The sequence below is a fragment of the Scyliorhinus canicula genome, chromosome 22, assembly GCF_902713615.1.
Source record: "Scyliorhinus canicula chromosome 22, sScyCan1.1, whole genome shotgun sequence".
NCBI lineage: Eukaryota > Metazoa > Chordata > Chondrichthyes > Carcharhiniformes > Scyliorhinidae > Scyliorhinus > Scyliorhinus canicula.
Window position 1 is genome coordinate 5,983,285 of NC_052167.1, and position 24,739 is coordinate 6,008,023.

At 45.2% G+C, this 24,739-nt stretch overlaps 1 protein-coding gene across 7 annotated transcripts; it reads right to left on the reverse strand.

Annotated features, from left to right (window-relative positions):
• Positions 1–7,843: 7,843 nt before the first annotated feature.
• pitx3 (paired-like homeodomain 3) lies at positions 7,844–23,778 on the reverse strand. 7 transcript variants are annotated; one of them, XM_038783025.1, is made up of 4 exons: positions 23,589–23,778; positions 17,441–17,581; positions 10,713–10,918; positions 7,844–9,226 (listed from the first exon to the last, which is right to left on the reverse strand). In XM_038783025.1, exons 2-4 carry the CDS (start codon positions 17,565–17,567, stop codon positions 8,663–8,665), a joined length of 897 nt encoding a protein of 298 aa, XP_038638953.1. In that variant the 5' UTR covers positions 17,568–17,581; positions 23,589–23,778; the 3' UTR covers positions 7,844–8,662. The 7 variants fall into 7 exon arrangements, with proteins under 7 accessions (XP_038638953.1, XP_038638954.1, XP_038638956.1 ...); XM_038783026.1 differs by having other exon boundaries at positions 23,567–23,764; XM_038783028.1 differs by lacking the exon at positions 23,589–23,778 and adding an exon at positions 23,248–23,270.
• Positions 23,779–24,739: the final 961 nt, after the last annotated feature.

Sequence of the window (24,739 nt, forward strand, 5' to 3'; positions counted from 1 at the left end):
GTATGGTACACTTATCTTGGCGACGCTGAGCTTTAGTCTGCAAATCAGGATGTCTTTTTCGAATCCTGTTGATGATGGTAAAGCTAACTGTAAATGGAATTCAGTCAGAGTTGCTCAATGAGGCGGATCGCGTTGCCAGGGTGTCTGTGCAGTTTGGGGCAGAGCCGGTGTGGGCCCATGAGTGAGTTCCGAACCAGAACAATCGGCAGAAAAGAATACAACATGTCCTGCTCCTGTTATTCCTCACAAAATGGGTGGCGGAAACGCAAACACACACAGACACAGACACAGACAGACACACACACACACAGACAGACAGACACAGACAGACAGACACACACACAGACACACACACACACACAGACACAGACAGACACACACACAGACACAGAAACACACACACACACACACAGACATAGACACAGACAGTCAGACACACACACAGACAGACAGTTCCGAACCAGAACATAGAACATAGAACATAGAACAGTACAGCACAGAACAGGCCCTTCGGCCCTCAATGTTGTGCCGAGCCATGATCACCCTACTCAAACCCACGTATCCACCCTATACCCGTAACCCAACAACCCCCCCATACCTTACTTTTATTAGGACACTACGGGCAATTTAGCATGGCCAATCCACCTAACCCGCACATCTTTGGACTGTGGGAGGAAACCGGAGCACCCGGAGGAAACCCACGCACACAGGGGGAGGACGTGCAGACTCCACACAGACAGTGACCCAGCCGGGAATCGAACCTGGGACCCTGGAGCTGTGAAGCATTTATGCTAACCACCATGCTACCCTGCTGCCCATCAATCAGCAGAAAAAAATACAACATGTCCTGCTCCTGTTATTCCTCACAAACTGGGTGGCGGAAACGCATACACACAGACACACACACACAGACAGACAGACACACACACAGACACAGACACCCACACACACACACACACACACACACAGACATAGACACAGACAGTCAGACACACACACACAGACAGACACACACAGACAGACACACACACAGACAGTCAGACACACACACACAGACACACATACACAGACACACACACAGACAGTCAGACACACGCGCAGACACACACACAGTCACACACGCACTGACACAGTCACAGACAGTCAGACACACACACAGACAGACACAGTCAGACACACAGACACACACAAACACACAGTCAGACAGACAACACGCAGACACACACAGACAACACACAGACGACAGTCAGACACACACGCAGACAGTCAGACAAACACAACACACAGACAGACAGACAACACGCAGACACACAGAGAATGCACAGTCAGACACACACAGAGACAACACACACAGACAGATAGTCAGACACACACACAGACACCACACACAGACAGACACACACACAGACACACACAGACAGACAGACAACACAGACACACAGAGAACCCACGCAGGCAGACAGTCAGACACACACACAAAGATGACACACAGTCACACACACACACAGCCAACACACACATAAAAAACAGACAGACAGACAACACACAGACAACACACACACGCACAGGCACACAGTCAGACACACACACAGACACACAGATGACACACACAGACAGACAGACACAGATTGACATACACAGACAACACACACAGACACACAGACAGTCATATACAGGCACGCACAGGCAATCACACAGACAGACACACAGGCAGACACGCAGAGAGACAGGCACCATACAGACAGACACACACAGACAGGCAACACACTGACAGACACACGCCGACAGACACATATACAGACAGACACATTCACAGATACACACAGACAAACACAGACACAGATATTCAGAGATACACACACAACACAGAGACAAACACAGACAACACACACAGACAGACACACACACAGATATTCAGAGATACACACACAACACAGAGACAAACACAGACAACACACACAGACAGACACACACACAGACAGACACACACGCAGACATCCATATATACGCACAGATAGATACACAAATGCACACAGCCAACACACACAGACAGTCGACACGCAGGCGCACAAACACAGACACACACATGCACACACACACAGAATCAGGCAGGTGGGGAGGGGGCGCAAATTGAATCTGATAGTGAGGTTAGAAAGGAAAGTCACGTTAGTCAAACATTGTCAAGCGGTTGAAATATATTTCTCTTAAAGCGGTGGTAAACTTGGCGATGAAACTTCAGCTTTGCGAGTGAAGATGATGAGAGTGGTTATTAATGGAAATCTCATTGGTTGATATGGCGGATAGATTAGGATTCACACCCCATTTCAGCCACCACTCAATTTTGCTAAACACCCACTGGGCTTAAGTACCGAACTCCAAAACTAAATACTGTAAGCAAACCGACATTTGCTCAATTATAAATCTATCTGACATTGTTACAATTGATATTCTGTTGTGATGTGCAATGAATCTCGATCTGTGCAATCGCCCTCCCAACAGGATTGTTTTAAATGTTTCATTGCGTGCCCCGTTTATTCTTTGGGCGGTTGTTCAAATCTTGTCGCGGATTCTTCGTGCCAATACTGCTTAATCGAAAAAGTGCCTTCCCTAATGTTTTCACATTACAATATTCAAAAGGAATCCATTGGGATCCGCAATGACCCCTCCGCCCAATGCATTACAATCGCTTAACAATCGTGGAGAGAGAGTTCCTTTCTGCGGCATCCTAACCTCATTCTTCACAAATAGGACAAAATCTCATTGTACACGGCACACGGAGGAAATGTCTCCCCAACATCTAACACTGATTTTGGTCAATGCCAGAACTCACCGCCTTATATTGTACGTCTTCGTTTATTTCAAATCAGTATTTGCTGAGGGAAAGAAAGTTTTCAAAATAACATGAATTGGGGATTAATTTACACCACCATTAAGTGAAGAGTTTATTTCGACTTACTCCGAAATACAGGATAGTAAAGTATCGGTGGAAATGATACTAATTATATATGGTTTGCTGCATATACTTCCCTTAGAATCTTACTATTTACATCAGCTGTCAATGAGCATCGAGATGTGTTTCTATGTTAGAGGAGAGATTACACAAAGAGCGGTTGTATTCACCAGGATTTTAGAATATTAAAAGGGTGATTTGATCAAACTTTCCAGGGAAGTGGGTAGGGGTAGGTTGGGCGGATGGGGGTAAGTTATCTTTGCGGGGGCACAGCCTCAGAACAAAAGGGAGTCACTTCAGAACAGAGATGAGGAGAAATTTCTTCAGCCAGAGAGTGGTAGGTCTGTGGAATTCATTGCCACAGAGGGCGGTGGAGGCCGGGACATTGAGTGTCTTTAAGACAGAAATTGATAAATTCTTGATTTCTCGAGGAATTAAGGGCTATAGGGAGAGAGCGGGTAAATGGAGTTGAAATCAACCATGATTGAATGGTGGAGTGGACTCGATGGGCCGAATGGCCTTACTTCCACTCCTATGTCTTATGGTCTTATGGTCTTATGGTGGAAAGACTAGAACCAGGGAGATGGGTCTAAAACTTAGAGCCAGACCTGTCAGGAGTGAGAATGGGGAAGGGGGGAACAGGCTGACACTTTTTCAACATAATGGCAGTTGACGTTTGAGCAATTGTTCATTCCACATCTGAGAATAGCGGCGGGTGTGTGGAATTAGGTGGCAGTTTGGAAGCGCTGAATCCGCCTTTCTCCTTCCCATGTTTGAGGGCTAACAGCGTGCGTTATACAGATGGTTTTCGGAGCTGCTCCAGTCACTGCTTTAGCACTTCGAGGTCTCGTTGAGCCAGAAAGATGTCACCCAGCCCATCGGGTTACGTTTGGGTTTGAATTTTCGTTCAAATATTCTTCCTTAGGGACTTTGGGTCGCCAATGGCTCAATCCATTGCCAACTCCTGCTGACACAAGGTTCTCGGTTTGAACAAGGCTTGAAGACAAAAACCAAAGGTGACATTTCAGAGCAGTACCGAGGTGGTTTCAGGAAGAGATGCGGCCTCATTGGCTGTGGGTTGAAGATCCCGCGGTACCCTATTGGGCAAGAGCAGGCAAGTCCTCCCCTTGAGGTTCTGCCCATTCATTATCTATCTCTCAACCCACACCACCAAAACATTCTCACATTGCTGTGTGTGGGAGCTTGCTGTGCAGAAATTGGCTGTTGCGCGTCCTACATTGCAACAATGTCGTCAAAGCCATTTCATTGGCTGCCCAGTGTTCAGAAATGTTCGGCCTGTTTGCACGATTTTTTTTTACCCACTCAACTGATCCCCCCCCCCCCCCCTTGCCAGCAAGGTCCTGGAATCAATTGTCTGGGATGGACCCTGATTTCATCCCCCTCCCCCCACCTCTCCCCAAGGGTCCTGAGGACAAATACACGGCCCTTTCTGCTGGCCTGACTGAGATGAATAGAACCTGTGACCTCCTGTCTCCCAGTTACATCATTAGTGAACTGATCCGGGGGAAATTGAAATACTGCGAGCCCCCAAAACAGAGGCGTGGAGTAAAAACGCCTGCAAGTTGTGCTGAAGATTATTAATAATAATCCTTATTCGTGTAGGCCTCAGTAGGAGTTTTCACCACCTTCTCAAGGGCGATAAAGGATGGGCAGTAAATGCCCAAGTCGGTAAGGTGTTGCAGGGGCTGCAGAGGAGGTCCCGTTGGAGAGGGTACAGAGGAGATCCACTGCAGGGGGTGCAGAGGAGGTCCCGTTTGGAGAGGGTACAGAGGAGATCCACTGCAGGGGGTGCAGAGGAGGTCCCGTTTGGAGAGGGTACAGAGGAGATCCACTACAGGGGGTGCAGAGGAGGTCCCGTTTGGAGAGGGTACAGAGGAGCTTGACCGGAATAGGGCTAGAGACCCGGGACCTCCTGTCTGTGGAGCGATGAGAGGAACAGGGGAGGTTAGGAGTAGGTTTAATATAAAGGGTTCAAAATCTACCGGGATATTCATAGGACAAAAATAGAGTAAGTGTTTGCAGAGGACGCCGATTTAAAGAGCAGAGTCGGCATGAGGAAGTTCTCTCACACAGTGAGCTCTTGTGATTCTCGAATACTGCCCGTGTCCGGGCGCTAACAGCAGCTTCAGCAATAATTTTCAAAAGAAATTGGATCAATATTGGAGTGGGTGTGCAATTTGCGTGGCTATCGGGGCAACTGGGATGAATTGGCTCGGTCTCCCAAAACAATAGCAGGGCTGCCCACTGGACCAGAAGCTGAAATTGTTGCAAATTGCAGCAGCTTTCAATAAAGTGAAAAGACAGGTTAACTTCTGGATGTGTAACTTTCATCAGAACCCCTCCCGCAGTCTGGCGGAGCGTTTTCACCTTTCTGATTTAAGGGAATGTCTGGCTTGGCTCGGCCTCCACCGCTATATTTGTTCTGCTTGTCGGGGTGGACTCCATCCTACACAATGATGCAAAAGGTAAAAAAAAAACAGCGGATGCAGGAAATCTGAAATCAAAACAGAAAAATGTTGGAAATACCGAGCCGGCCAGGCGGCGTCTGTAGACAGAGAGACAGAGTTCACATATCTGACCAGTCCACCTGAAGGTTTCACTCAGTTTCGCTCTCCCTCGACGCTGGTCCCACCTGCTCTGAGTATCCCAGCATTTTCTGCTTCCACTGTTTTGGCACCGAGCAGTTTCACACACATCCTGCCCACCCTGTGCCCTGTCATTGGATAATGGCACAGTGGTGCCCAGGTCCGGTAGATGCCCCGCTAGGCAACACCAAACCACAGCTCAAAGGTATTTTGATCCGTTCATGCTGCGACCCAGCAATCGGCTTTTAACTAATGGATTGTTTCCCCCATTCCGACGGGAACTGACCCCCAGCGCGCCCAGCCGGGTATCACACTGGTACATCTGTGGCACTGTGACCTGCCACTACAATCAAAACTGGGCTCTCTAAGTAAAGAAGGATTTTGGTGTCATGTTCAATTAGCTCTTCTTTGTGATAATTATTTTTATTTTTTAACCCTAGTCATCAAAATGCTAAGAGTTAACAAAAGGAGTTCTGAACTGTCATAGATATGGAGGTGGAGGGGGGCGGACTATGATACTAGACGGCATTGGTTAACATTATTTCTTGAGGAAATACAAGATTTTACCTGTTTCTGCGTAATTATATGGCGAGGATCTAATTAAGTGTTCCCATGGGGCCATGAACTGCGAGAAGGAAATTCCCAGTGACTTGCAAACAACTCTTAAGCAACTCGTGTGAGGGAAAATGGGTGAACATATAGTCCAGGCTGGCACCCCATTGCAGTCCCAAAGGACTGCTGCACTGTCGGGAGTGCTGCAGTGCAGGACAGTGGGCCAGGGAACAGTTAAGATCTATTGAGAGAGAGAGAGGAAAACAATCTTCTTGGCCTTGGCTTGTGACATTGATCAAACGATTACACATTGTTGTCAGTGGGATCCTGCTATGCACAGAAGGCGCAAGGGGGACTGCACACGATCCAATTCGTAATGAATTGGAGGGGAAATGTCTAGGAATGTTTTTTTTGAGGATGTGGCAAGACGCTTTATAAATACAACTGTTTATTTCTCACAACACCTGAATTTTGATGTGGCCTTTTTCTTTGATCACTCAGAGATGTCAATCTTCACTTCTCATTTCCCTCCCTTTGTGTGAGAGAAGTGCTTCTATTTTAGCCCAGTTTCGACGTGAAGAAGCAACGCGACTGTTCTTGCAATTTGTTCTTAGGATTCAGCCCAACTACCGAGCAGCTATGAAAAATAACATTGTCGTTTGCACATTCTCCCCGTGTTTGCATGGGCCTCACCCCCACAACCCAAAAAGATGTGCAGGGTAGGTGGATTGGCCAGGCTAAATTGCCCCTTAATTGGAAAAATTTAATTGGGTACTCTAAATTTAAAAAAAATAACTGTCGATTATCCAGAGAATTTATATTTGACTGATGTGACGAAATGCTGAGAAAGTATATACTGAAATGAATACTGCTTCATGCATGAATTCAATCAATGATTGAAAATTCACACTGTCCATACATATCCAAATTAACATAAATGATCGTGGCAACAATTACAGTTTAGAAAAATTGTTTACTTCAAATTCAACATGTTTGGCGAGTAAGATTCATTTTTAAATCTTTTTTATCTTTACGTTTCTGTATTTAAATGTTAGAACGGAGCTAGTTTCAAAGATAGTCCAAAGTGCCAAAGCACTTGTTATTAGATTATTTCTAGCTTGGTAATATTCTCCTTTATATTGTACCATCCTAACCTTCAATCTGACCCTTAATATCATTCCCAATTATCCAACCCAACTTGCTGCGGACAGGTACAATATGTCATGCTGAGTTGCAAAGATGTTGCAGTTTGTCATTGTCACAATTGCTGGTGTAAGGTTGTCGGAAATACTGAGCTGGGAAGTAATATTTGGTTGTTCTTTTATTTCAATGTAGGCGACAAGGAAATAACCCCTCAGCCTGGTCAATATTTCAGTACCTTGTAAGGCCTAGAATAATTGCAGCAGGGATCTGAACATGTTTTTTTTGCAAATGCCTGTCTGCCGGAGTGAATTTTAGTTGTAAAGTTTTTAATGTCGATTTTGGGGACCAATAATCCCTCAATTCGCGCTTTACAAATTTGTGGAAAATCGACTGGGGCAAGATGTACCTCAAACCCTCTCGTGATTCTTCACCATGTCACTGAGCTTAACAACCGGGGAGATCGCTCCCGTCTATTACCTGAGAGCGAATGGATTCGTTTTCAAATACCCATTGGGACATTTAGCAAAAGGAAAGGTCGGATCTACACTCTCTATGCGTGGCACGGGCTCTCAAGAATAAGATAGCGAACACATACATTGTCGAATCTGTTTATTAAGCATTAGCCAGAGTGCAAATCAAGCGGTCTTGTCTGTAAACTTTGGCCTTTTGGGGAGAATGTTGCGCACAATAGATTAGAATGAGAAATGCCATAGCTGTCAGCGTTAAGCCAGGAGCCAAACTGTTACAAATATTAAGAACTCGACAAATTAATGAGCCACCCCCCACGGAAAATGAGTAGATTAATTTGCAGCAAATCTAAGGTCACAAGTGGGGGTGTACTGACGGGACAGGGACTTGTTAACTTCTCCTGTTGCGCGGAATGGAAGAAAAAAAATCATAAAAGGTCTATTTTTGGACCAATACAGGGGCACATGAGGGAGACTGTGTCCAGGTTATACAACAGTCAATAATTCACAGCAGCTCAGTTTTTACATTCCTAATCTACTAACCAAGGCTCAAGTCGGATGCTCATAGGTATGCTGTTAGAGAACATGCTTTCTTTTAACTTTTAGAAACACTACTTTATAGATTATTATTTCACATACAAAAGGAAAACAAAAAAAAAGTTCATTATATACAGCAGATTCCGCATTACAGCCCAGAGGGTAGACTGTAATGGTCATGCATATTCTGAATTGTATATCAACGTGATTAACAAATATTTATCTGTAATAGTTACGAGTATAACACTCTTTATGATAACATTCTAAAACCCCTCAACGCCAAATGCAAATGTGTCCTCTCAATTGAACAGGTATTATTTTAGCCAGCCCTGTCGAGGGGCTGCTGGGGTCAAGGTCGTATGTTTAGGTTTAAATTGATTTTGGATTTTTAAAAATAACCACCATGCTCATACGGGTCTGTCCACAGCATATTGACACGGACTCAGGTTGGATACTTGGTTCTGAACTCCTGGGTAGCCGAAATTGGTGTGCTGTTTGGCCTTGAGGCGGAGGCTGGCCAGGCTGGAGGTGCATGTGTCCCGGTATGAGTAAGGGTTGGCAGAAGATGCGTAAGGACAGGCGCCCGCAGTCATGGCCGAGTTGAGGGAGGGGCTGTTGAGGTTGTTCAGATTGCTCAGATTATTGAGGCTGGTCCCCGGCACGGCGGTCACGGCCGACGGGACCATGGAGGCCGGCATGGTCATTGGAGAGATGGAGTTGGGGGGCGAGAACATGGGCTGCGTGGACAAGGGGCTGACGTTCATCGAGTTGAAGAATTGAAAGCTCTTGGCTGACAGAGGGCTGCTGGTCAAACTCTTGGTGGCCCAGTTGTTGTAGGAATAGCCCGAATATATATCATCGTAAGGTTGCATGAGTCCATTGAACTGGGAGCCAAAGCCATTTTTACACAGTTCCGCCTGTTGGTTGCGCTCCCTTTTCCGCCACTTCGCCCGACGGTTTTTGAACCATACCTAAATCAGAAAGGAAACACTTGATTAATTGAAGGCTGGCTCACATGTGTGTCTCACTCAAAATACAAAGTGTTGTTCTTCCCAAAGCATTTTTAACAAGAAGCAAGCCCCAATTATTCCAGGCTAGCCTGGTCAACCTGGGCACACAGTGAGAATCTTTTGGTCATCATTACACCTGATGCTGTTACAAATGAACTCATAAAGACAGGTCACAGCAACATTGAATCTGGAACAAAAAAAGCAATGTGCAGGTCATAAAATCACAGAGCCAGCCCATCACGCCTGTATCAGCTCTTTGAGAAGTCTCAACACGCCTCTTTCCCCCTTGCCCTCATACACCCCCCATCTGTTCAAAAATTGATCCAATTCCTCTTGGATGTTACTCTTCAATCTGCTTCCACTGCCCTTTCAGACAGCACATTTCGGTTTATAACAACTCCCTGCGTTCAGAAAAGTTCCCTCCTGCTCTTAATTCCATTGGAATCTTCCCTGCGACTCGAATGTTCGAATACAGTAATATGATGATGGAATGGTCCATTCAACTCACTTCTTATCGCTGGAATTTCAAAATGATATACATATATATCGAACACACCTATATGTTATATATACACACACACACTACATATTATATATATATATATATATTTATATTTATATAATACATATATATACAGGTGCCTTGCTACAAGAGATAAAAGGGATCCGGATAGATCTTGGCTATTTCTCGGGTCCAATATTGACGCTAATTACTTGAGCGAATACAACAAGATATTAAAAGCTTTCCACGGATTGTCTTCTCATTTATAATACAGAGTTAATAAGAGATGCCCACCATTAATCACATGCAGCATGTCCAAATAAATGGGACAACAGACAGCTTTGGAATCGGTTGCTAAATGATCTCGGAAAAGCGGATCCCCTTGAGTTATTTGCGAGATTCTTTTGCTGTCCATTGCTGACATGACTTTAGCACCCTGTCCTCCTCTGAATCACACCGCCAATGGCTGACATGCTTGGATCTAGATTTATAGAGTGATCATAAATATCAAATCCTCGACGTGTAATATTATCCATCAGTGATTTTAATTACTGGCAGGTTCTACATTTTGTTTTATGACCTAGAGTGGCGTTAGGAGGTGTCAGGCTGTCAAACTGACTATACTCTGCATCCAGGGTAATAGAACAATGAATAAATTGGAGAGGAATTGAGTTTGGATCAGAATTCTGAAATTCAGTAAAAAGTTGCATCTGCAACGGGAAGAAGGAAATGGTTTAGTTCTTCCCACTACTGGGAATCAGGTGTGTCTTGGGAATCGGGGTTGTTTTAAGTAGTCGCTTTACCCTTTGCCTTTCACTCTCTATGGGTTATTCAAGAGTCAATTGTTTCCAGCCTTTATGGGGATAACTTGACCTTTTGAGCAGTTGCAACACTTCGAACCTATTAATAACTTTAATTCTGAGTTCAAAACTTCGGCAGCCTTACCCTAACTCGCGCCTCCGTTAGATTTGTCCAGACTGCGATCTCCTCTCGGGTTGACATATCAGGATATCTGTTCCTTTGAAAAGTTGCCTCCAGTTCCTGTAGCTGTTGGCTTGTGAAGTGCGTCCTTTGGCGTCTCTGTTTTTTCTTGATCGAGGGATCCTTGGAATCCGAGTCATCGGTTTGATTTTGCTGGCATTTCTCATTGTCTGCGGAAGTAAATAGGATTCTCTCAATTAATTGCGCTCCTTTCCCGAAATGCTAGATCTTAGAAAGAGGCAAATTGCAAACACTTGTAAAAATAAGGCTGTCTATTTGGTGGGTTGTTGATAAGAGTGAGCAGTGGAAACATAATCAACGCCTGGAGTTGCGCGTGTTTCAGTTGATATCAGTAAACTGTTGTCACCAACAAACTTATCCAGTTATTGAAGCAACAATCTCCTCCCCCCCCCCCCCCCCCCCCGGCCCTTGATGGGCCTCTGGCAGTTACAAGTCACTATTCGAAGGTGTGGAAGAACCAAAAATGTCTTTAGAAAATGGGCGGATTAAAACTGCAAGGGTTAGTCAAAATGAATTTCAATCGTTGGGCCGAAAGGTCTCGGGGGTGGTGGGGGGGGGGGTGGGGGGGGGGGGGGTTGGAACCAAAACAAACGATTCCTTTAGTGCAGGGTGTGATCTTTGCATTGACCTTTTCTTCCATGCTTCATAACGAGGCACTGCATGATTCTAAAAAGATGGGGGGTTTTCTATAGGTCACAATGCATCAATTTGGAATTCCCGAATTAAAGGAGATTTAACGATAGCAAACTGGGCTAATTACCTTTCACCTCCACCCCCCCCCCCCCCCCCCCCCCCCCCCCCCCACACACACACACACACACAATAGTTCATCACAGAGATGAATTATAAACACGCTGGCTTTCCTGGGCGGATTACATCATTGATTTTCTATCTCTTCCCTACCTGTACATGGGGTGTCCAGCAGATCTCTCAGCTGATCGGAGTATTGTTCTTTGCGGAGTCTGAACGTTTGGACATGGGATGACATTGCAAACACAAACACCAGGCAAATCAATCTCTAATCGGGTCTTATCTCTTCCCAAAAACAAAAACAGGCCGCCGTTCAATCTGCCTCCCTGCCCTGTGCCTCTCTCTCGCTTTCCAAGTCGTTAAGCCTCTCCCAATCCCGGGACCTCACAGGGGGCATCAATTTAGTTTGCAAGTAAATCCCTAGCTCAGACAAGCTGACAGGGCCAGGTATGAGGACCCCCTGGTCGCTGCCTCTCCTTTAACTCTTGTTTGTTAAAGGCTTAGCGCTGGGGGCAGTTATAAATGAGCAAGAGGTGAACCTTGGGACCCCTCTCCTCGCTGCTGAGGCCGACAGCTTCAAGTCGGAACCGCCGGTGATGCAAATTGTAAACTGACAGAGAGAGAGAGAGAGAGAGAGAAGAGACTGTCAGGAGCCGTGAGCATCCTCAGAAAGAGAGAGAGAGAAACGCATCCACGTCAGTCAATAAGGGCAGACAATTCAGAATGAAGCAATGCACCCAATGAGGGGGTTTAAAACAAATCTGGGAGGGATTAACGGCAGACAGAGCGGACGAAACAAAATATGCCCAACCCTTATTAAATTTCAAGAAGTATTTGTAAGTTAACGTTTCAAAGTCGCGCTTTACCGTTTAGATTTTCTGTTCAGCCCGCACCTGGTGCTTTGAATTATTTGAAGGCAGTGATGTGTTGTATCTCACTGTTGTGTACCCCTCTATTGCAATGTGCAGCACCAAGGAATGTGAGCCTTTACAATTATAAGGTTTGATCCTATTTGTTTTACTAATTCATGAAATCCGCCTTAAACTCACAACTAGAACAATGTTCATGTATAAGAAACCAGACCAAAATGAGGAGGCCATTGTGATCTACGCGGCGAGAGTTCAACTTGGGAAATGTTAACATTTTAAAAAGCGCGCGTCCTAGGGGAGTTCCTTGTAGAAATTGAGGTTTTCTCTCTCTCTCTCTCTCTCTCTAACCCCCTCCCTCCCCCCATCTCACCCCTCAGTTTGAGTCTTTCTCCTCTGTATCGGTGACCCATGCAGTTTCCAAAGTTATCCAAGGTCCCTGAGCCATGAACCTTATGGTCAGCCATCCAGCCCCTGTTTAAAATCGGGAAGGAAAAATTGCAGACCAGAGTTCGATTAAATACCGAGTGAGCATCAGGGAAGCACCGAGATAGTCCCAACAGATGCGGCCAAAAGACCCTCTGTTCTCCGCGGTCACTGTGCAAACCCTGGTGCAGTTTGGGACTCCTTCTCTCTGAAGATTAATGGTCATTTAAAGATGGAGAAAATGGAACATTGGGGGGGGGGGGGGGGGGGGGGGGGGGGATGAATTTTTGTCGGGAATGTCAACAACCACAGATTAAGCGGTCACACCTTTGGCAGCGATTGTTCTCGTTGGCCATCAGTGGTTTTAAAAAAAGCATTTTTTTTAAAGTTAAAAGTTAAGCTTTGTCAGGCAGGTTTCATGCTGACGGCCTATCAGCGCAAAACGTTGCTAAATCTCCCAGTGGATATTACTTCAATAATAATTTATATGATGTGAAAGTGCTCCGGGTGCCGAGTGAACATTTCCAGGTGAGAATGACAGCAATTCCTGCATTTAAGCATTTCAACTGCACATTTCAGTAACTTTTAACAAGATGCTGCTCACACTGGGTTGATAGCTGGGTGAGACCTGGCAATGTGTAATTGTGTTTAATATCCTTTGGGTGAAAAGACTGAATCCACATGTTGAATTCTCCGGTTATCTCGAATGGAAATTAGTCAAAGTTATTTTTCAACAGCGGGCGAGTTAATATTCATGGTGCATGGCGATAATATTTGATGATGGTGTGGCTGGAGGCACAGCTTGCGGAATATTCCTAAATGCCAGTTTCCCTGGATAGCGACTATTTACAAAAGCAGTCACAATATCTTCTCGTTCAATATTTGCTACTGTCTCTCCCACTGTAAACTCACTCTGGGGAGTCCTCCTGGCATTTGTTCACAAACTGAAGGTTATTTTAACTCGATTTAAAGTATTCGCGGACCGATCCCCCAAAGATGCCGGCAGAAAGGCTTTTCAGTACGACATTAAGCGCGGCTCCGAGGGTTAAATGTGCGCAACGCTGTACAAATTAATAACCCACCCATTAAATTGTTTGGAAAATTCACCATCTGGACACGGTGCTACTGCGGACAGACCCTGTCTTGTGAATTTTGTACCAGAGAGAGAATATCTTGTGTTTAAAATTAAAAAAACGTACGATTGAATCATGGGATTAAATTATCAATACAATAATTTGGGATATAATTTACAATCTATAGATAATAGACATTATTGCAGAGACACTGCAGTTTATTTGAGCCGGTTATATGGTAATTGCTGTGTCCTGCCGAGGTTTATTTTAGAATAGGGTGTTAAACAGTATTTAATACATTTTTATTACCAATATAAGCATAGAGTTAAAAAGGAGGGTGTTTCAATGCCTCTGGGATGCGCATTGCAAAACTAGCCTTATTGGAATCAGCTCCCAGCAGAGAGAACGCTTTATTCTGGTTGGATTTTCATAATCACAGTTTGCGCATGCATTTTAATCTCGTTAATCCAATCGCATCGTAAACGAAGAGAGGGGATTAATATTTATTTTATTACGTCCTGAAATCGCCTAACCGAGTCTATTTTAAGAGGAGCAAGCTCCACTCCCTCTCTCGTTTCATGTTGGAGGATATTTTGGGGGAAAGCTCGTTTAAAATTGAGAGCATGTAATCTATTAATTAAAGTCCCCTGGAGTTCTCCTGCACCCACTGGAGTCCTGTCCGCTGCCTGTTCATTAAAAGCAAATTAAGGTAAATTAAGGCACTGAGTTGATGCATTTGTTTTTTCATATATAATATATATATAGCATGTTTGCGTTTCTCTCGTGTTGAACAAATAACCCAACTCGCTTTACAAGTACACCCGTATACGTTCAATGTGAAATGATAAATGTAACTAACTTGAGATGTTAATTTCAACCAAATGAGGCAATTCAGGTTTATATTGTCCCGATCTCAGAAGGAATTGTAAAGTGACCCATACTTTCCGAGCAAGTCCGTCAGATTGTAAACAGTAGTTGGCATTATAGTGTTTACTGACAGACCTCTACCCAAAATATCATCCGTATGATGACTCATTAGTGAGTCTATGAGAATTAAAGTATTTGTATATTTATTCACTTTGGGGTCTCGCCATCTTCCCTGTACTGAAACAGGACATCAAACAACGTCCAAGTTGATTTACAAAATACAAAGCAATCCTTCACCAAAATCCCCCCAACACAGTCCAAAGCGCGTGTCCTTTTGCCACCGAGCTTAAATCGATCTGTAAATGTCGCAATGGGGTCGCTATTGAAATCGCTGCCAAGATCAGCCTGAGCACAGGTTTCAGGACAAGTCAAACGGCAGCTTGAAACTTGACTTCAAGTGAAGGTTGCCCCTTCCCCGAGTTGGCGGCGAATCTTCATTTCTCTAACCAGACCAGCCTTTCTCCATTTCTTCTCTTCCCCATCTCTTTATTCGGTTTGGTGCCCAGACCTTACCCCAAATAAAGATGTGGCTGACATGTCAGTGAAAGATTAGCTTTTGGAAAGTAAATATTTTGATGGGTTTTAAACAAGAGAGCTCATTGCCTGCCGCCAGACCGCGGAGCCCTCAATCCCTTTTTAATCAACTGGCTTCAATTCAATTAAACCCCCCTTCTGAAGCCGCGATCTGTCGGATCTGCCCCCTTTCTCCTCATCTGAGGGGGGTGGGGATTTCCAAAATGGGCTTTCCATTCGGAAATGACCAGTTCTGATGAGGCCTTGACAGAAATGTGTGCCCCACCGTGTCGGGACCCTTTCTCAAATCCCCACTCAAACTCCATCTTCAAAGAAGATGTCGCTTATTTCGACCTTGCAAGCAGCCTCCAGCACAAGCAGAGGATATAAAAGGGGGTTTTATTTTTAGGGTAGCGCAGGCTGTGACCTCTATTGAGTGGCCGCCAACTGGAAGTGTTTGAAATGCGGTACAAGTTTTGAAGGTGGGTGGAATACTTTCCAGGCGAACGTCTCAACCAATGACCCTCCAAGAGGGAATATTTTTCTGTATTTTGGGGAGGGGGTATTTTACATCTCTGTTTGTGATCAGGTTACCAACAGGAGGAGGGGTAATCAATGGTTTGCCTTTGCTTTGGGTACTCAGGAATGTGTATTTGACAGAGGGTGAAATTATGTCGAAATAGTTTAACACTGGGATGGTAACATGCTTCTCTGTATAACGTGCTTTTCTCGAATCCACTTGGACATTGCCTTCCGGTTTAATGAGTGTTACCAGGCATTTAAATAAAATCTCCACCATCCACATACATTCATTAACGACCAGGAACAAAACCTGCTGATTGTCGGTTGCTCACACTCTCCAGAGAGGAAATATTTCAACGGATCTATCCGCGTGTGAGCAGAATGGGGTTGGCTGTCTAATAAATGGGACTGGATTTACCCCCGAGAGATCCGTAAAACAGACCGAGAACAACGTGGAACACACGACTGAGCCACAATTAATCTGGCGACCCTGGGAATTCCTCTGGGAGAGTCCTCTCTGATTCACACCGGACTAGATCCCACATTTGATGTCTTCATTGCAAACCAGTTCCCGGTGGGTGATATTTATTTTCTTTGCAGGGTTGAATACAACTGGCTCAGATTCTGGGATGTCTCATATGAAACATGTTTTTTTACGGCTGAGATGCTCATTGAGGTACTGGCGATTGCAATTACAACAGGGATGTCATCATTTTATCAACTGGCTTCAACAAACACACTTTTAAAAAACTTTCTACAGCCGTTAGTCGCTCCCTAACAAACCCGGGATCATCGAATCCCTACAGTGCGGGAGGAGGCCATTTGGCCCATCGGATTGCACGGATAGCCTTCCTCCATTGCGACAGAACAAGCCCCCTCCCCAGACCAACGATAGGGAGCAGGTGTGTCACAGGCATCGCTTTTAAACCAAACCACTGCCATTGAATGACAAGGTATCATTGATTTCACAGGGCCACATTGGGGCCGTTCTGCCCCCCTCCCCTTCCTTTCCACTCAATGCTTTGCTATTGCTGTACTGCAGTGAAGGTTCACTTGTAACATTTACCGGCCACGTTTCTTTGTTTTGACTTCGAGCGAGCAGAGACGGCGGGAAAAGCAGGAGACCCCCTGGTCATTGCCACATTGCTCTTTGGAAGGGGCTTGCTGTAATTGGCTGCTGACTTCCCTGCATTCCAACACTCGGGAATACTCCATTGGCTGTTAGGAGATGTGATACACCCGGTGGTCGCGAAAAGCACCACATCAATGCAAACCTTTCCTTCTGTCCCATTGACATTGTTAATTGGGAGCAGTAACCCCCCTCCCCGACACAATTTGCCCTGAAGCCCCTCACTAACCTGAGCAGCCACTAGAGGTCGCGCGTTAAACAGAGGGACATGTTCTATCATTTCAGCTGCCTGAATGGATTAGGCCCATCTCTCTATTTATTGTCACCCTTTTTTTGTTATTTGCCCCTGCTTTTTAGGGGAAAGGGGGCAGCTTTCACGTTTCGGCCTCTTCAATGCCCGTGTTCCCTTCGCCATCTCTGCCCCAGCCACCTTCTCAGCAGCAGTCAACAATGTTCTCCACTCACCGCTGCTTTCCTGGTGTGTTTTGCAGATCGCCTCTCGCTGCGGGGTCCCCGAGTCTGACAGGGTCATCGGGCTGTGATCAGGAGCGTCCGTGTCGGTCACAACCCCGCCCGGCAGGTTGTATTCCATCCGATGGGCCTGTCCTGCAGGAGAGAGAAAACAACAGGCCAATTCACACCAGCAAATTCCAAAGTGAACAGAGATTCCTCAGTCAGCTTTGCACGGGCGCCTGACTTTTGCACACCCAGTTTTGATTCCCCGGGATATGATTATTCTACCACTGTCTTCACATCTGAATGAGTCCGTTGCAACAAAAAACTGCCATTAGAGTTACCAGCATAGGTTATGAAGTGTGATCTACATCTGATTGGAGTTTACACCTGAGCCTCAAGAGGCGACTGTCACAATACTTATTAGGCTCTTCCCATTCAAAGTTAACTAAATCCCATCTGGCTTTCGCTGCGTTATTCTTAAAATTCGTTAAAATTACGCTCACTCTTAGCGGAGAATTGGGAATTCTGCTGAGGAATGCAAATTAAGAAAGCCCCATCAATATATTTTTCCCCTGACCATTTCCAACTAACTTTAATTTGTTTTTTAAATCAGACATGGTAAAATGCATGTTGTGACTTTTTTTTATTGGAATCCCTTGTTGCATGAAGTTAATATTAAAACTTGGATTGTGGTCCCAGTAGCAGGCGACAGTACCCATTTTTGTCAAAATAGGGGGCACTGGATCATGAGCTGCACCCAATGCGCTCTTCACAATTCAACAACGGAATTAAAATCGGAGCAAATTCTCAGCGTGACGTTTATTTCAGTGATGGAATTAAATATTGAGCCAAATCTGAGAAATCGGAGCTGCATCGTCAAAAATGCAAAACCTCTGGGTTTTTTTTTGGTGAGACTGGTATCCAGGAGCCCGGGCCCAGAGTTTGCCTGAAGCAACAGTCACCGTGTTCCATAAAACCATTTGATGTATGATGTTGCCAAGAGATGTCATAAAATGGGATAAAAATGTAGTTTTTCTTAAAGATAGAAATTCAGACGGTAACGTCCGTCAGACAATCCAACCCCAGCCAGACTCGGGGCTTGAGATGATGTACAAAAATGACAGCCGTTGTCATTCAGATTCATAGAATTTACAGTGCAGAAGGAGGCCATTGGGCCCATCGAGTCTGCATTGGCTCTGTGAAAGAGCACCCTACCCAAGCCCACATCTCCGCCCTATCCCCATAACCCAGTAACCCCACCCAACACTAAGGGCAATTTTGGACACTAAGGGCAATTTAGCATGGCCAATCCACCTTCCCTGCACATCTTTGGACTGTGGGAGAAAACCGGAGCACCCGGAGGAAACCCACGCACACACGGGGAGAACATGCAGACTCCACGCAGACAGTGACCCAAACCGAGAATCGAACCTGGGACCCTGGAGCTGTGAAGCAATTGTGCTATCCACCATGCTACCGTGCTGCCCCACGGTTCCGATTCCGATTAATTGCTTCCGATTAATTGAACGTTTATTTTAGTTTTGTACATCGCAGTCGGTTGGAAACATGTGACAGGCAGTGCGACCCCCGGCAGTTTAACCAGATAAGTCACTTCCCAGGCAAATTTATCCCCAAACATGTGCTTTATATTAAGGTAAAAGCCCACTACTGTCGGTGTTGGAATCTGAAACAAAAACAGAAAACGCTGGACAATCTCAGCGGGTCTGACAGCGTCTGTGGAGAGAGAAGGGAGCTAACGTCGGGCCCGCTGAGATTGTCGAACATTTTCTGCTTTTGCTTTACATTGATGGCTGGACCCAGTTTAGGATCGAAATGTTGCCTTTTCCATCTTGCAATACCTGACCCATTGAACAACACAGAGATATATTGCATTTCGGATAGCGCCTGTCACATCCTTCGGACATCCCAAAACGCTTCGCTGCCGTTGAGACCGCTTTGAAGTACTGTCACACACATGTTTCATGGGATTGCTGCCTTGTACCCACCTATCTGCAGTGTAGGGGATATTATTCTAGGGCGTTCCTTGGGTTAGAATGATTCCAGTTTCCCTCTTGTTAAGACGTTTGCGGTTTACCAAGCGAGGTTGGATGCGAATATGCAGTGATGCCTTGACGCCGGGTATCAAGGCTTTGATGTCATTTTAAACAAATACAATCCACTGTACTGAAATTCCAGGGCCCCCCTATTTGTTAGGGTCACACCGCCTTGGAATCGGTTACAACAAGGACTGAACATGTGTTGTCCATAACCCAGGTCCAGTATATGTTTAAAATGTCACTTGCACAAAAAAAAGAACACGTCAAATGGTTTATCCGCCAATCCTTGGGGGTCAGATGCCTCCATCTGTGACCAGAGGTAAAGCTTTATACAATCTGATAGCACCTTTCACGGAGGAGGAGAGGGAGAAAAAAAAATCATAAACGCGCCGTGAATTAATTTCTTGGATTAAGATTTGATTAAGATGTGTGTCAATTTGCCGTCCCATAACTTATTAAGACGCGGCGGCTCCCAGGCTGTCCCTATATATGCATATAGATATAGAGGGAGAGGGAGCAGATGGAATTCTGACGGAATGTTTGTAGATGATAATTTCAGTTCTTCTGCACCCATTTGCATCTGATTGCGTCTGTCAGGCACAGCCTCTTTGCTGCCTGTCTCAGGGTGGGGGTCATGCAGATCAGCAACAGCTTCATTTAATTCCAAGTCACATTTATTATCCAATCTGTTTGAACGCATTAATATTCAATATTGAGCCGAGACGGAGCTTACTCGTGTCCCGAGCCATTGCAGAGTTAATTCAATGCATTGCAAAGAAGAAAAAAAGAAAATCCCTTGCCCCAGTGCATCCACTGTGTTAGACAATAGTGGGAACATTTCAGGGTTCAAACGGGCACAGCAACAACCGTATATTTTTGTATGTGTGTTGTTGCACGTCACTGGAAGAATGTCCATAGTCAGAATCTTTAACTGATTCATCGGTCAAGTCGATATGTTTGATATTAATGCTACACCAGTAAGATGTGTGCTGGACATTATGTGGGACCTTCCCAGTCTATCCCTGACCCTCTGTCCCATCCTGTATTTGTATATTATTCACCAGGAAAGCGGCGCAGAGAGGAGTTCACTGACCAGAGCCCAGTCATACTGTACACACAATATCTGCGCATCATTCCTCCCGGAGAAAAGTTCCCCGGTGTAGATGTGGTCGGAGTCCTGTCAGTGAATCGAATTATCTTCACTACTGCTAAATATGGATCCTGTTATAACGATGCCAATATGAGCCCTTTGAAAACGGAAAGTCGCCCGTGTGTATTTCTTAATTAAAATCAATGTCAGAAATTGGCAAATAAAAAAATAACCCCGTTCTATATTGTTTCTGCTTAAACATTTGGTCTCTCCTCGTCTTCAGTGTTATTTTAGCGGGATTTACAGAATTAATAACAATCGGTTTAATTTGCAGGTCCCGATTCTCTTTCTTTTACATGTCTATTTCCCAATGTTCATTCGCCGTAGAATTGTCAAATATCTCTCCGGTTTCAATCGTTTGGCTTATTTCACTCCAAAGACTAACTCCCACTTGCATACTCTCCTGACACGCTGCTATTCCATTGACCCAGTTTAACAAGCGGGCTGATAATCGTTTTATTTATATTTAAAATAAGGAGCAGGCATTGTGAAAATGCTCTCACAAATATTTCACACTTTTGCGATCGAAGCAAATCGCTGCGGGTGCTGGAAATCTGATGAAAAATAAACAGAAAAATGCTGGGAAAACTCAGCGGGTCTGGCAGCATCTGCGGAGAGAGGAACAGGGTTAATGTTTCCAGACCAATGTGACTGCTTCAGAGCTGCTGAGTATTCGCAGCACTTTCTGTCCTCACAGCAGCATTAGTTTTCTAATAAATAAGGACGTTTGCATTTATTCTGGAGTCTCCTCGGCACAGTCTCGCCAGGCCGTGTGTTATAATTTTGGGTTTTCTGCCCAGCCAGGTCCAATGTTTACTTCGTGATGCAATTGGGAAGAGTTCAGAGAAAATAAAGTGACACCTACTCTAGATTTCACTGTTAAATCGAGAGCTGTGAGCAGATCTCAAACTCGCTTCAGTCCAATTCGAGTCTAATAGCGTGTGCATGCAGAGCAGGCGAACTATGCCGAGGGACTTACCAGCCATTGCCTGTAAAAGGAGCCTCACAGTTAACTGAAAAAACTCCTAGATTTCCTCGTCAAAGTCACAGTTACTGTGCACGCACGATTATTCCACTGTTAGTTTCAAAGTCGGGATCGATAGAGGTGTCTTGGCTCCCCCGAGTCGTACTGAACTACAAATACCCCCGGCGTTGTCTCCAGTTAACTTTCTCCAACGTGGTTCTTGTCCCTTTCAGTAAACGTACTGGACGTTTGTGGGTCTTATACAGAGTCTCCCGTGGCTAGGGCGCACCTGCTGCCCATCAATTCTCCACTCCAGCCCACTGGGCACAATTGTGAAAGATTCCTTTTGTTCACGGGCCAGCCACACACGGGGAAGTGCACATCCAGCATTGTCCCAGGAAGCTCTGTCTCGGGCCTACCTGGATTGGATCTTCAAATAACCGTTAGGAAACCAAACCAATTCGCAATGATGGCCCCCTCACCCTCGGAGTGGACCCGGGTTTCTCGCTAGCAACAGACAACCCCATTCATTATTCCCAGAAAGACCGCACAGAAAACACATACACAAAACCCTCCTGCAATCGGTTACAAGATTTAAAAAACTATTTAAACGCGCTTTTGGTTTCTAGATCTCTTTACATTTTGATAATTAGTTGAGGATCTTTTCGATCTCTTTCCTCTTCAGCTGATTTTTTAAATAAAAAAAAACCTTTCACTGCTATTGTCAGTAAGCTGAACATCGTTCAAATCCTTGTCAAATTGTGGGTCTGACGGCTCTTGGCGTGTGCTGTGTGGAAGAATGTACATTGTTGGATTCACAGCTGCCTGCTCAGCAAAACGGTGACATAATTGCCAGAGAATGTTACTTCTGTACAAACAATTCGGTTATATTCTTGCTGGGGTGGAGGGGGGAGACACCAAGCCTTACTTGGGCCTTCAAGTAAACCGTTTCGATCTTACCCTCACAAATATAAGGCAATCTTGTCGAAGGCGCAACACCTTTTCTGACACCTATTTAAGAGTCCTCACAGCTCTGCCCTCACCTCACATTTATCGCCAAACATTTAGCTGGGACTGGGATCTTTCCCGATACCGTGTATTTCATTCAGATCTTGTGCCTGGAAACAACTAAGTTCCCCATTTGCCTTCACCGAGAGCAATAGCTGCAAACTAGCTGCAAATGAGAGTTTCCGTTTCAAACCTGTTTCTGGTTATGTGGTCGAATCATTCGTAAAAATTGTTTCCTTCCTGCTGTCAGCATATAAATAAATATATTTTTTCTTTAAGGTATTGACTTGAAAGGGGAAAACTGATCGATGACAGTGTTTGACGATAAAAGCCAAGAATATAGCACTCGGCTCAGCGAAAGTAAAGCAATCCGCTCCGAAATATTTTCAATTTTTTTTAAAACACACTCGTCAAGAGCAATCTGACTTGTTTTCAGTCTAAATGGAGAAACGGCTAGAAACCGTGGCTCGTTAATCATTCTCAAAATATCCCGCTGTTAACACGCCTTCGATAGCTATCTCTGGGCAGAAGGGGGATAGGTCCTTCTGGCTGGAAAGAAATCAGGAGGAACACAGGCAATCTCGCGCTCCTGGACCAGACTCCCAGCAAAGTTGGGAAACAATCTCAACAAACACACCGAATTCAATCCGTTTTAAACGACGCACATGGCTTCAGAACTGCTGCCGAGGACACACATTTAATGCTGAGTTAACCTGAATCAGAGGTTCAATTCGGGGGGGAGGGGGGTTTCCTGTTTAAAACAACAACCCATTCGGTTACATACATAATGCATACATTACAATAACCGAAATGACATCTCGGGCGCCAAATGGAAGCGGGAGCTCAATAAACGCACAGTCGCTCCAACATTTATCAATGGGGACAAGTCGATACCAGCAATCACTTTCAACAAATCCTTCTTTAAATGAATAAATCCGGGGATAGGATAAGTTTACCGAAGATTAGTGGTTCCTGTACCTGTCAGGATTAAGACTTCCTTCGAAAACACGCGGCCAGGTCCTCGCAGTTGCACAGAGTCTGGGTGAAAGCCTAGCTATGCGATCCCATTTGCTGCAAGGATTGATTTTATGCCAATATCATCGGCAGCCGCGAAACGACGCGACCACTGTGTGTGAGCCGAGAGGTCCAGCCCACTGGAGTACACAATAAGTCCCAACCCCTCTGATTCATTCAGAAGGGTTTAGGGAGACTGGATTGGATCCCAGCGCATTAAAGGCTGACAATTAACAAATTCACGGCGGCGGCGGGGGGGGGGGGGGGGGGGGGGGGAGGGTGGAGGTCATTTTTCTGGACTTTATTATTTCACGGATTCTCAAACGTTTGACGAACATCTGTTTCTTTATCTGCCGCATCATTAAAGTGAGCGGTTTTAGGAAGCTGCCTGTTTTAAGATAAATTTGACATTGTCGATTTCGCAAATTCAGAGGCAGGTGACGAACAAAGTTTTTCAACTGAGGCAGACCTCTGTGGGAGAGCCGGTAGGTCCACGCTTGTGCTGCACACTCACAATCAAGGCACCAAGGACTGGGGCAATATATACATTTCAAAGTCCATTTTATTTAATAAGGCGCTCGTTGTTCACCGGGTTTGAATCGATGTAGACCATGAACCAGAATCTATGAAATTACAACATCCAAACTGGCCTCACTTATTCATACCTGATTTACCCAAATACCCATCACAAATATTGCAGGTGCGAATTTGCCCCAGCAAAGGGGTTGGCGCTACTGGAGAAGGTCTTGTCACAGTGACATTTATGGTTAGTGGGAGAGTACTGTCATCATGCCTCTCAGACGCTGCTGCACATCGCAGATTGGTTTTATTTTTGTTAGCATGTTTGCAACCCTTGGGTCACCCGGCTCCATTGCTTTCAGGCATGAGTTGAAGCAGCTACAAATGCATAAGACCGAATGACAGGGGCAGGGAGCATTTTCCAGCACGGGGTGCCACGTCACTCGGTGGAGTGCCAACACATTGCACAGAGTTCAGGGTTCACTGGGGATCTGCGCTCAAGGGTTCATAGCCAGGACACAGCATCAAAAATAATAAGCCACACATGCTGAGGAATTGCATTGTAAGGAAAGAGAGCTGCTGCTGCCGTCGGATGC

What these genes read in the sequence shown, in the direction of transcription:
- pitx3 (XM_038783023.1), bottom strand. An exon ending in AACACACCAGGAAAGCAGCG is followed by an intron (nt 10,919 to 17,440) that starts GTGAGTGGAGAA and finishes TTACTTCCGCAG; the next exon opens with ACAATGAGAAATGCCAGCAA. An exon ending in TAACGGAGGCGCGAGTTAGG is followed by an intron (nt 9,227 to 10,712) that starts GTAAGGCTGCCG and finishes TTTCTGATTTAG; the next exon opens with GTATGGTTCAAAAACCGTCG.